Source organism: Tenrec ecaudatus, chromosome 8 (assembly GCF_050624435.1).
Source record: "Tenrec ecaudatus isolate mTenEca1 chromosome 8, mTenEca1.hap1, whole genome shotgun sequence".
NCBI classification, from domain to species: Eukaryota; Metazoa; Chordata; class Mammalia; order Afrosoricida; family Tenrecidae; genus Tenrec; species Tenrec ecaudatus.
Window position 1 is genome coordinate 78,063,306 of NC_134537.1, and position 12,539 is coordinate 78,075,844.

Genomic DNA, 12,539 nt, shown 5'->3' on the forward strand with positions numbered 1-12,539 from the left:
GGACTGGTTTTGCCACCACGACAATGCACCTGCTCACACAGCCATCTCAGTGTGCCAGTTTTGGGGCAAAAATCCAGCATGCCTCTCTTGCTCCACACACCTTACTCACCTGACCTTTTTGATTCCAAGAACGAAGAGGGACATGAAGGGACAGCGATTTGATGATGTGCAAGAGGTGAAGAAAAAAAATGAGGGCGGTGCTGTCAGCCATCCAAACAGATGAGTCTAAAAATGTTTCCAAGAATGGAATCGCAGATTTGAAAAATGTGTTACGTGTAATGGTGAGTACTTCGAAGGTGGTAAGGTTATTTTGTAAAAAAATTTAAAAACGTAGCTTTGAAAAAAAATCCATTTTGGAGGGTACCGTCCCATATAATCCTACTCAACAAAACACAGTCAGCGGGCCCACAGTATATCCAATCTTGGAATAAGGAACGTGTGTGCGCGCGCCGCGCATGCACGTGCACAGTAAAGGACCAGAAAGCAAGCTTGTATAATCGTTGAAGCAATAACTACATACGTTTGAATTGGGTAAGATGCTTGGAAATGGAAAGAAAGGGGCAGATACAGAAATGATTGGGGAAAGGAGATTAGGATTTGATGACTAATAAGGAGGAGATGGGGAGGAAAATAAAATATATACAGTCACTGTACCAAAAAGAAGTAGTCACCATTCAACTATCTCAGGAGGGAGCACATGAGCAAGCGCCAATAGTGCCAAAGGAAGAAGTCGCAGCTGTACTGAAGGCTTTAGCCAACAATAAGGCTCCAGGAATTGATGGGTTACCAACTGGTCTACTCCTCAGCAGGAACAAGGTCATTATAATACATGCTTGCTTAATGGGTAGTCGTGCCTAGTAAATCCACCCAGGATTGTGAAGCTTTACCTAGTAGTCTAAGTTAAAGGAAATTGGAAGACATTTTATGTTGCTAACTACTGATACTGCTTGAAGGTCACTCAGTAAAACTGTTTAAAGTCATCCCTAGAGACCCTGGCTCTGCAAAGGACACGCTGAAGTCTGCTCTGTGGCCAACATTTCTGTATCCAAAAGAGAAGGGTGTGTTGATGCTTTACTCCTGGTGCTTAGGGCCTAGGAGAGATTTCTGAGCAACTTCCTTGCTCCCAGTTTGGCATCCTGGAGGGAATGGATTTCTTCTCAAGGCTTTGAAACCATGCTTTCAGATTGCAGTTTAATGTAAAACGTGACTTATAAACAGTCTCATGTACTCTGAGATCTGAAAAACTAGATGATGACTGGCTAGCACCACTGACAAGTCTGATCATAGCCACTGCAGCTGAACTCGCACAGAGTGGCAAGGAAAATATGGAACAGAACCTCACATTTCTAAAACATAGAATAAAACAAATCTGAGTTACTGGACCACTTGAGATCAGAGGATTCCCCCAGAAGACTGACCTGAAATGCTCTTTAAACCTTGACCTGAAACTAGCCCCCAAGGCCACCTTGTAGCTAGAGAACAGATGGGCTAAGAAAACAAACCCTACTACCCATTGCTACTGAGTTCCTGTATTTAAAAAAATCAGATACCTGAGACCAAAAGGCCAGCAGCTTCTTTAGAACAAAGAGGAGAATGTGAGGGGGGAGAAGCATCCAGATTCATAGGAAAAGAACAATCAGAATGGAAGCTTCAAGACTGTGCACCCAAGGTGAACAATGTGCCCACTGCTCAATTTGTGTAGAAATTGTTATTGTAAACGGGAACCTACACTGTTGTGCAAACCTTTACTGAAAACACCCCAAAAAGTTATCAAAAACAGCAATAAATCTCTAAAGCCCTCCAAAATGTAAAACATTGGAAAGGTAGTTTTCCTTTTACTCTTCAATCAATTGTCCTCAAGAGGTGGCAGTTCCATCTCTGAGCCACCCAGAAGGCTTCCTCTGTCCAGTGGGCACTTTTAGTGGACTCTGATCACCTTCTAGATGCACTAATGGGCTCACACTTAGTAACAGTGAAGGTGGCAGCAGGCACTGGCAGTTGGACACACAGTCCCTATCAGTAAGAGCTGATCTTATGGCAGATGACAACACACAGCAACAGAGATTACAGAAGACAACAAGGGACACTAAAGATGCTCTTTCACTCACTCACTGCCATCGAGTCGAGGCAGACTCTTAGCAACCCTATAGCACAGGGGAGAACAGCCCCTGTAGGTTTTGGAGACTGTAAGTCTCCATGGGATTAAAAAGCCTCATCTTTCTCCCGGGGAGTGGCTGGTGGTTTCAAACTGTAGACGTTATGGCTAGCAGCCCAATGGATAACCACTATGCCACCCGGGCTGCTCAAGATGCACTCTAGAAGCACAAACTCCAGCTGTGGAAAGAAACATGTACATATGAAAAGTTAAGTATGAAGAACAGTTTCAAATGAGCTGCTTGGATGGGTGAGATGAAAGTCCTGGGGAGAGGGTCATGTCAGGGAAGGCTTCCTAGAAAGAGATGACTAGGCGAGCGTTGGGTAGGTAGACAGGAGGAGGACCTCTAGGAGGAAGCCATGTATAAAGGAGTGTGAATGGGGTCCATGGGATAAGGAACCAGATCATTGAATGGCTGGGTGCGATGTAAGGCTGGGGAGTAATTGGACTTCCCTGGAAAGAAATGGATATCAGTTGGAAGATGACTAATCCCACTCCAGTGGATGGGGCCTCCTACAGAAGAAAGCTGCTGGGAAGTGACACGGGAGCCCAGGTGGACAGTGATGGGTGAGAAGAGGCAAGAACGAAAAGTATATTTGACAGGTCACTAACTTCTGCTGGATTCATCCCTAAATCATTTCAAGTCTCTGGCATTTGTTATCTGGATTCCTGGCTGGCTTCCCAGCCTCGTCTCTCCCCATTCCCTTCCCTATCTCTGTAATGCTCTCTCTAAGGTCCAAATTTACCCATAGCAAAGCAAAGCACTCCTTTGCTTATGTCCTACTAATGAGTCTCTAGGAGCCCTGGTGGCAGTGGTTACTTGTTGGGTTTGAAACAACCAGTCACTCCATGGAGAAAGATAAGACTTTCTGCTCCTGTGAAGCTTTGCAGTCTCGGGAGCCCACAGGGGCAGTTCTACTCTGTCCTATGGGGTTGGATTGGACTCAACGGTATTGAGTATTATGTATTTTTAACAAGATTTGAGGGTTATTTTTTGCTTGAAATTTAAAGATTATTTCAGAGCAATAGGTTCAGTTTATCCAACCTGAAGAAAACCTGGAGTCTATGAGCAATGCACATTCCATTCTGTATGCTCTCCCTTTTGAGAAGGATTTTTCCACAGAATCTTTGAAAATGGTCAGCACCATCCAGCTCTCCTGGTCTCAGAGCACAGAGGCAGCCATTCATGGAGGCAAAGACCGCATGCTCCATCTCCTCCTCCTCTTCCCAATTCTCCTTAGTCTTGCTCCAGACAGAGCAAGTGATTGTCCTGCCTTGAATGGCCTCTTTTAGAAGCAGACTGCCACAACTGTCTCCCATGGAGTGGCTGGTGGGTTTGTGCCGCCGACCTTTCTGCTAGGACTTCAGCACGCTAACCACCAGCATTCCTCCCATTGACGAGTCAGACGCAAATCGATACATTCATCATGTCAGTGCCGACTCATAGCCACCCTATAGGACAGGGCAGAACTGGCCCTGTAGGTTTCCGAGACAATAACTCTCATAGGGAGTAGAAAACTCTGTCTTTTTCTTAGAATATGACATATATTTTTGTTTCAAATTCCTTATTTTTTATAAGCTACTTTATCTCACAAGGTTGCATTTTATTGGTTTTGCTATCATTAAAATCGTGTGAATCCTCTTAAATGTCAATTGAAGCGATTCAGTCTCCAAGTCAGGGCTGTGAAAAACACAATTGCTTGGCTCCACCTGCAGGTGCATTGCTGCATTGCGACTCCCGCCACTGTAGACCCAGAAACAAAGCCTGCGTCTTCGGGTAGATTCCAACTTGGCACACAGCACCCAGAGGGTCTCCCAGGCTGTCAATCTCGCAGCAACGGGCTGCCACGCAAATCCCCCTCGGAGCGGCGGGTGCGTGTGAGTGTAAGACGTTCTGTTCACAGGTAACGGTGAATCATTTAGCCACCAGGGCTCCTTATGAGAATGAGTTTTTCAGAATTCACTATAAAAGCACGTAGTAAAAAGCCGTTCACTACACTACCCAGTGTGTGCCTGGCGAGAAGAGCCCTCTGTGCTGGGTGCAGGCGGAGGAACAGATTTGCGGCTTTCCAGCCCCGCTTTCAAAGCGGCCTTTCCATCCAACAGCACGGACACAGTACCTGCAGTACCTGTCTCCCGGCAGACTGGGGGCCGCCAGAGAATTCGGGGGCACCCGTGTTCTACCTCTCTTCAACGGTCCAGTCGACTTTTATCTTGTTTTCTAAGCATCTGGGTTCCTTTCCTTGGCTTTTCTCACTTATTTCCCTTTTTAATCCCTTTCAATGATGCGTACTTTGATGTGGGGTTGTTGGGTGTTATAAAGTCAGCTCCGGCTCCTTGCGACCCAAAATGCAGCAGAACGATCCACTGACCGTTCTTCGCCGTCCTCACGATGGTTACATCGGAGCCCCTTGCTGCAGACGCCGCCAACCCATCTCCTGGAGCCTCTTCCTCTTCTGCCCTGGCCTTGCGCTCAACTATGCATGATGTCACCCTACTTTCTTAAAAAACAAAAAGACAGATATAGATGACTAGCTATTGTCTCTTCACTCATCAACCGTTTTGATTTTTAAAATGTCTACAGCAAAGTAAAGAAGTCTTTGAAGAAGGAGGAAGGTTGCTCCATCTGCTGTCGGAAACTGGCGGTACTAGTTCGGATAAGGCAGTGCTGCTGGACGTCCCTCCTCATCCCAGGAGGAGACACTGGGCTTGAGGGGGCCCAGAGCGCCTCACAGAGCCTTAGAAGACCCCGTCCTGTTTTTATTATAAAGATCATTTTACTGGGGGCTCTTACAGCTCTTATAACAATTCATATAACAATTGTATCAAGCATATTTGTATATATATTGTCATCCTTATTTTCTAAATCTTTACATTCTATTTGAGTCCTTGGTATCAGCTCCTTTTTTTTTACCCTCCCTCCTGCCCTCTACCCCTTTATAAATTATTTCCATATCTTACACCAATCACGATCTCCCTTCCCCTGCGGTTTCTTCCCCACTCCTCTCCCTATCATGCCCCTACCCTCCTGGTATCACTACTCCCATTTCTGTCCCTGAGGGGTTTATCTGACCTGGATTCCAAGTATCCCGAGCTCTTATCAGTACCTGTGTACATGCTCCGGCCTAGCCTGCAGTGAAAGGCAGGACAGCGGTCAGGATAGTGGGGGGAGAGGAAGCCTGTGCCTCATTGGTGCTATACTTCACCTTGGTTGACACACCCCTTCCTCGAGACCCTTCTGTGATGGGATGTCATTGTCTAGATGGGCTTGGATCTCTGCTCCGACCCGCCTCGTTCTCAACAATATGGTTTTTTTTGGTTTGTTTTGGGTCTTCTGATGAGAAGGACCATTTTTCTGACAATTACTATTATACATTTCTTAAGTGTCTGATACTTAGGTAATGATTCTTTGGAGAGGTAAAATGCATGTTCAAGTCACCATGGCCATCGACGATCTTTCCTGAAGGGCGCCCACTGTGAACAAAGATGCAGTAAGTGTTTCCTGACAGGAGCTTCCAAGTTAAACCCAGACCCCCCACCCTCATGGTTTTATTATTTTGCTGGGCTGAAGGGAAGGCTGAGAAGAAAATGGTACATGGTGCTCTGATCCTTTTAGCAGCGGTTCTCAACCTGTGGGTCGTGACTCCTTTAGGGGTCGAATGACCCTTTCACAGGGGTCACCGATTCATAACAGTAGCAAAATTAGTGATGAAGTAGCAACAAAAATAATTTTATGGTTGGGGTCACCACAACATAAGGAACTGTATTAAGGGGTCGCGACATTAGGAAGGTTGAGAACCACTGGGCTAGAGAATAGACATCTCTTGGTTCCCCATCCAGTATTATGAGTCCTATGTATTGGGGGAAACACAAGGCCGATCTGGGCAAAGCCACTGTAGCAGAAAATGTGCTTGCGGTGACCTTAAAGATTTAGGGTTCCAACTCTGAGAGGCCAAATGACATTCAAGGGTGGCTGCTTGATTTCATCATCAGATGCACCTGCCACCTCCCACCTGAGATTCTCCTCCAGGTGGGAAGGGAACGGCCCCTCTCTGAGGCTGGTTCTGCACACAGGGCCTACCCCTCAAGTGCAGATGAGAAATCAGCAAACTCATTTCCGATCCTGTCAAACAAGGTCTTAAGACCTTGAAGGCATAGACTGCTAAGAACAGACAGTAGCACAACCCCAAGATCGGAAACCTGAAAATTCCTTCTTACACAGCTTCCTGTCCTCTGGTTGAGTGAACACGGGGCCCTAAGACCTCCCTCACTGGGTCTCTGGGGTTTCCTACTTTGATTCCAAGCAGCCCTCGGGGATTCTGAGGCAGCAGAAGGCTGACGTTTGACATCCAGGTAAACCTACTGCCACATTGCTCCGGACAGTCCTTGGATTCTGTTATCCCAAGTAAAAAGAAAACCTGCATGCTGCCTATGGACCACAGGCAAGTCAGTAAGTCTACCAGGTAGTTGCCCTACCCGCTGTCTTCTTTAAGTGGAAAAAGCAGCCGGAACTGGCTCCTGAATGGCTTTTTCCCACAACAAAGGCCTGATGCAAAGGCCACTAGGCCAACCCCAGCGTGTAGTCTGGGGACACATCTTCTGAACTCCTTCCTTAACCATGCTAATCTATGGTGTCTAAAGGAACTGCCTTAAATGAGTCCCTCCACAAGGCTCTAAAGGGTTGACCAGTGAACAAGCAGGAAGAATGCAGAATTTGGCTGAAGACAAGGAAGAGCTCTCTGAAGGTCACAGTTGCATCCACCACATGGGATGAAAAGGGCAGCATTTGCTCAGGACGGAGCTCAGAAGGCAGGGAGGGGCAGGAAAGAAAGACAGATGGAACTACCCAAGGAGGAACTGGGCAGAGTGTTGGTATCAGGTGCGGATTGTCAGTTCATGTCCCGAATGAACAAGTGTGTGACTTGTTGAAGGCAAAGCCAATTTGTTCTGTGAGTATTCACCCAAAGCACAATCAAAAGCGAAAACAACCAAAATCAAGGTCAAAGCTGCCCCTGGAAGAAACTCCGTGATGTTAGTGAGGATTAAGGGAGCAGAGGCTGGAAGGGAGGATGCAAATGTCAGAGCAGAGGTTACAAGTGGTAACTGCTGACCTTGTCCCAACTCTGAACTTGGCTCATTCTGAGGATAAACGTGTGCACAGGCACTTCTATTGCACCTACGAAGCCATGCTTCACAATTCAATCTTTGGGACTCACAGGTGGAAAGGATGTTGCCTGTTCTTACCGTTTCCAAACACCAAGCTGTAGAAGGTGCAGAATCATCAAAGAGCAATGAGCTTGATGTCCATCTGCTCGAAACCATAGATAGCTCAGGCCCTGGACCAAGAAGCCAGGCAATAGGACAGAGGCGGCCAGCCACCCCCAAAGAAGCTGTCCAGTGATGAAATAATAAACCACCGTGCAGAGGCCTGGGGGACAAAAGAAGGCAGATGAGTTGGGTTATTGGAAGGAAAGGCGAGGCTGGCTAGCCAATATGAAATCTACCAGCAGGGCTTTCTGCTAAACACAGCACCTTCGATGGCTTGAGCCAACTGGAAATATAGTCCACATTAAATGCAAGCTCTAGGGCTGCCCCCAGGACACTCAAAAACTCAGGCACTATGGTCCATAAAAGGGGGCTACTGGATAAGATACACTAATAAATGCCTAGCACTTACTGTATATTTAAAGAAAAAGTTGTTAGGCTTACTCTTCTGGGGACTCTCCATCCCCTTATTTTTGATGATGTGGTGGCGGTGTAAGACCCCTACTGGCACAGTGGTTAATCACTGGGCTGTTAACCAATAATTGGGCAGTTCGAAGCCAGGAGAGTGATGTGGCAGTCTGCTTGCAGAAGTTCAACCTAAACCCACTGCCTCCGAGTCAGTTCGGACTCACAGCAGCCCAGGGCGTCTGAGGTTGTTAACTTTATGGGAACAGAGAGCCTCATCTTCCTTCTGCAGAGCGGCTGGGGGGTTCGGACTGCTGTCCTGGAGGTAAGCAGTCCAATGTGTAGCACACTATCCCACCATGGCTCTGACCATAAACCTTTTCTTCTCTATAAAGCTATCTGCCTTTGAAACAGAGTTCTACTCTGTCCTTGAGGATACTATGAATCAGAATCCACTCAGTGGCAGTGGGTTTTTGGTGGTATTTGCTCTTGGCTCTAGTTCAGGACAACCTTATGTATAACCGAACAAAACATCGCTAGGTCCTTTTCATGCTGCCTGGCACGTTGAATCCGTTATCACAGCCATTAAGCACATCCAGTTCACTGGTTTTTCTTGGCCGGCTACCAAATATGTCTTTTTCTAACTATCTTTCCTAATGACCTGTCTAGACTGGGTATTATTTTTTTGTTGTGGTACATATGGTTTTCACTGGCTAAGTTTTGGAAGTTGATCAACAGGCCTCTTTATCTAGTCTGTCTTACTCTGCAAGCTCTGTTGAAGGCTGTCCACCCCGGGTGAGTTGGCCCTTACTTGTAATGCTCACAGCAACGAACAGGTCACCACACTGAAACACACGGACGGAAGCGTGGTGTGGTTTGAGGATGGCAGGGCTGAGTAGTGTAAGGAAGAGACAAATTCAGGTAGGAGCTACACTTGCTAATCAATAACACTATTGAACTGTCATTACACGCCCGTGCCTGCGCGGTATGCTTTGCATGTATTATAGCAGCTGTCTTTGAGGGGGATTTCAAATGGGGGACCTTACTGGCTGCGCAACTTTGGACCTTGGGAACAGAACCGTGGGACCACTTACTGCTGAAGACCTGGTAGTCTTCTGGCTGTAAGGGAGGGTGTCTGAGCCCCAGGGAGCCTTGTATTTCTTGGCCCTTCCCCACCCAGTCCTGAGTCCAAGGCCTGCTTTGGAAGCATTTAATACCAGCTCCTTCTTCTGGGCCAGGGATGCCAAGCACTGCCTTTCTTTTCCTTGAAAAAGCGCGCGGGAGAACGGGGTGGGGGAGGGGCGGAGGAAACAAGGAACCAGTTCGTCCCCGGGAGCAGCTCAATTTATTCCGCAGCACAGGACTAGATTGCTGGCATCCTGGCAGAAGTGGGCACAGCCGTTCTCCTCGTTCACTGAGTTAAGAAGTGTAACCAGAAGGGCACTAAAAAGTGTTGCCATCTTGCTCCGCTTCGGCTTTCTAGGGCAGGTCCCCAGGTGACAGAGCTGCCTCCCCGCGGGTTCTTTCTACCCTATTTTAAACTCCGCGCCAGGCCACCTCCCCCAGTGCGGCGGCACGTGAGTAACAGCCCCTTGACCCCCTCCCCCTTCTCCTCCAGCAGGAGGTCGGGAACGACCGCCGCGGCCCTTGGCCTGGTTCGTCCGCCAGCCATCGTTCAGCATCATCTACCCCCACAGCCCTATGCTGAGCGCGAAGAGTCTTCCGGAAGGCAGAGCTAGATAAACGTCCTCCAGTCTTGGGGCGCGGTGATCACACATTCGTGGGGATCCACCAACGCTTGGCGGGTGCTATCGCCCAGCACAGGAAGGGGAGGTTGCATGCTGGGGCGCCGGGGGGTGGGGTGTTAGTGCAGGAGAGGCGAGCAGGGGCTGGCGCCCCACGCCTCGAGCGGTGCCCGGACTCACGCGCGCTCTGCTCGGCCGCCAGCAGCAGGGCGGAGAAGCCCAGGAATCCCGCGTGCATCCTCCGCGCCCACAGCGCCGCCCGCGCCCGCGCCCGCGCTCTGCGCCCCGGCCCCGCCCACCTCCCATAGCCCAGCCCCGCCTCTCGCCCCGCCTCCCCCGGCCGGCCGCGGACGGGAGGTTTCGGCGGGAGACCTCAACGTCTCTGTTCTGCTGCTCGGCGCCCTTTTCCTTGCTTCTGGTTTTTCGTTTTTTGACCAAATTGATCCGAAGGGAGGGGGGCCGGCAACCGCGGGATTTTGTGGTCTGATCTGATTGGTCTTAAGTGCCTTGCTGGTTTTTGCCTTGCTCACCACTGCCAGTAATGGAGCCCCCGGAAAGTATTTCTGGATGTCTGCCCCAGGGCCCGCAGAAAGGTCGGCGGAGTTTGTTTCTGAATATGGAGTCGGATTACAATAGCTCATTGACTTTCTAAAGCTAACCATTCTGTGGCCTGGACAATAAAGAGAATGTGAGCTGCAGGTCACTTACAAATCCATCACCATCTCCCACCTCAGAAACCTGTCTTAAGACTTCAGCAAGGCCTCAGTATGCACCAAGTGTAAACATTTTCTCTAGGCTTTTAAAGAGTTTGTTTCGTTGTTTTTACTGATCATATTATTGGGGCTCTTACAGACAGTATAACACTGTAAATCAATGGCATCAAAGGAACTTGTACAGATGCTGCCATCATCATTTTCAAGATTTTCTGTCTGTGTGAGCCCTTGATATCAGTTCCCCCTTATTCCCTCCATCCCACCCGACCACCCTTGTGAACCTTTAATAAAATATATATATATTCATACGCCCTCCAATGTTTCCCTTCACCCACAGTCCTGTTATTTTCCCCCTTGAGGTATGTTATGCATCCGTCATTGCTATAATTCCCCTTCCCCTTGCCCTCTCCCTTCCTGTTTCCCCATGGAATTGTTACTTCCATTATTGTTTCTGAGGGGTTTATCTCTCCTGGATTCCATGTGTCGAAAGCTCTTATCTGCACCAGTGTACATAAGCCCATCTATCAGGATTGGGGCTCAAACTGGGGCCATGCTAGTGGGGTGGGGGGGAGCTTTGAAGAACTAGACACAGTGCTTCTCAACCTTCCTAATGCCGCAACTCTTTAATACAGTTCTTCAAATTATTTTCATTGCTACTTCATTACTGTAATTTTGCTACTGTTATGAATTGGACGACCCCTGTGAAAGGGGGGTCAAAGGGGTTGCAACCCACAGGTTGAGGACCGCTGAACTAGAGGAATGCTGTGTGTGTATTTTGTTGGTGCTTCAATGTACGCTGGAAGAGTCGTCCCTTCCTTGAGGGAATGTCCAATTATCAACAGATGGGCTTTGGGTTTCCACTCTGACCACTCTCCTTCACAACGATATGATTATTTGTTTCTCATTTTCTGATACCTTATCCCATCACACCTATGATCACACAAATGATACTTAAGCATGGGGATGATGAAGGGTTTTAGGGCTTTGGGAGCCCTGGTGGCATAGTGGTTACTGTTGCACTGCTCACCATAAGGTCAGCAGTTCGAAACCACCAGGGGCTCAGCGGGAGAAAGATGAGGCTAGACTTACAGTCTTGGGAACCCACAGGGGCAGTTCTACCCTGTCCTTTAGGCCAGCCATGAATCAGCATGGACAATATGACAGTTTGGTATGGGCTTGGTGGCAAAATTTTAAAAAACATTTTATTAGGGATTCATACAACTCTTATCACAATCCATACATACATCAATTGTGTAAAGCATATCTATACATTCTTTGCCCTCATCATTTTCAAAGCATTTGCTCTCCACTTAAGCCCTTTGCATCAAGTCCTCTTTTCCCCCTCCCTCCTCGCTCTCCCCTCCCTCATGAGCCCAAGATATTTTGTCATATCTTGCCCTGTCCGAAGTCTCCCTTCACCCCCTTCTCTGTTGTCCGTCCCCCAGGGAGGAGGTCACATGTAGATCCTTGTAATCAGTTCCCTCTTTCCAACCCACTCACCCTCTACCCTCCCAGTATCGCCCCTTACACCCTTAGTCCTGAAGGTATCATCTGCCCTGGATTCCCTGTGCCTCCAGCTCCTATCTGCACCAGTGTACATCCTCTGCTCTATCCAGACTTGCAAGGTAGAATTCAGATCATGATAGTTGAGGGGGAGGAAGTATTTCGGAACTGGAGGAAAGCTGTATTCTTCATCGGTGCTACATCGCACCCTGACTGACTCATCTCCTCCCCTAGACCCCTCTGCAAGGGGATCTCCAGAGGCCGACAAATGGGCTTTGGGTCTCCACTCTGCACTTCCCCCTTCATTCACTATGGTAAGATGTTTTTTCTTTCTGATGATGTCTTATCCCTGATCCCTTTGACACCTCGTGATCGCACAGGCTGGTGTGCTTCTTCCATGTGGGCTTTGCTGCTTGGTGACAAGAAATTAAATGCTCAACTGCTAACTGAGCCATCAGAAGCCAACCTGAGGTAGCTCTCAAGACAGGCCTAATCATTTGCTCCTGAAAGGTGATGGCCTTGCACACCCTGATGCAGCTCTACCCTGCACAATGCTGGTGACCAGGCGTCTGAGGGCACTCGAAGCAATTTACAGCAATAATCACAGTGATAAGTGAATCTGTGCAATTCTTACTTTTAGTTTGATATTTATGAAAGTAAAACAACAACAGCAACAACAACTATACAGTCAATGTATTTGATTCCTCCCTGAAGTGTTACTGTGATTCCTATAGATGCTGTCAGTGATAAGAA

The 12,539-nt window shown here is 48.1% G+C and overlaps 1 protein-coding gene across 1 annotated transcript in view; it reads right to left on the bottom strand.

Moving 5' to 3' along the window:
• XKR5 (XK related 5) overlaps positions 1–9,833 on the bottom strand; it is a 33,378-nt gene extending 23,545 nt beyond the window's left edge. Inside the window, exons 1-2 of the mRNA XM_075556430.1 lie at positions 9,751–9,833; positions 7,400–7,583 (exon numbers count right to left, since the gene is read on the bottom strand). Coding sequence (XP_075412545.1) covers positions 7,400–7,583; positions 9,751–9,808 — 242 coding nt within the window. The 5' untranslated portion in view covers positions 9,809–9,833. The remainder of the gene's footprint in view (positions 1–7,399; positions 7,584–9,750) is intronic.
• Between the last annotated feature and the right edge of the window lie 2,706 nt (positions 9,834–12,539).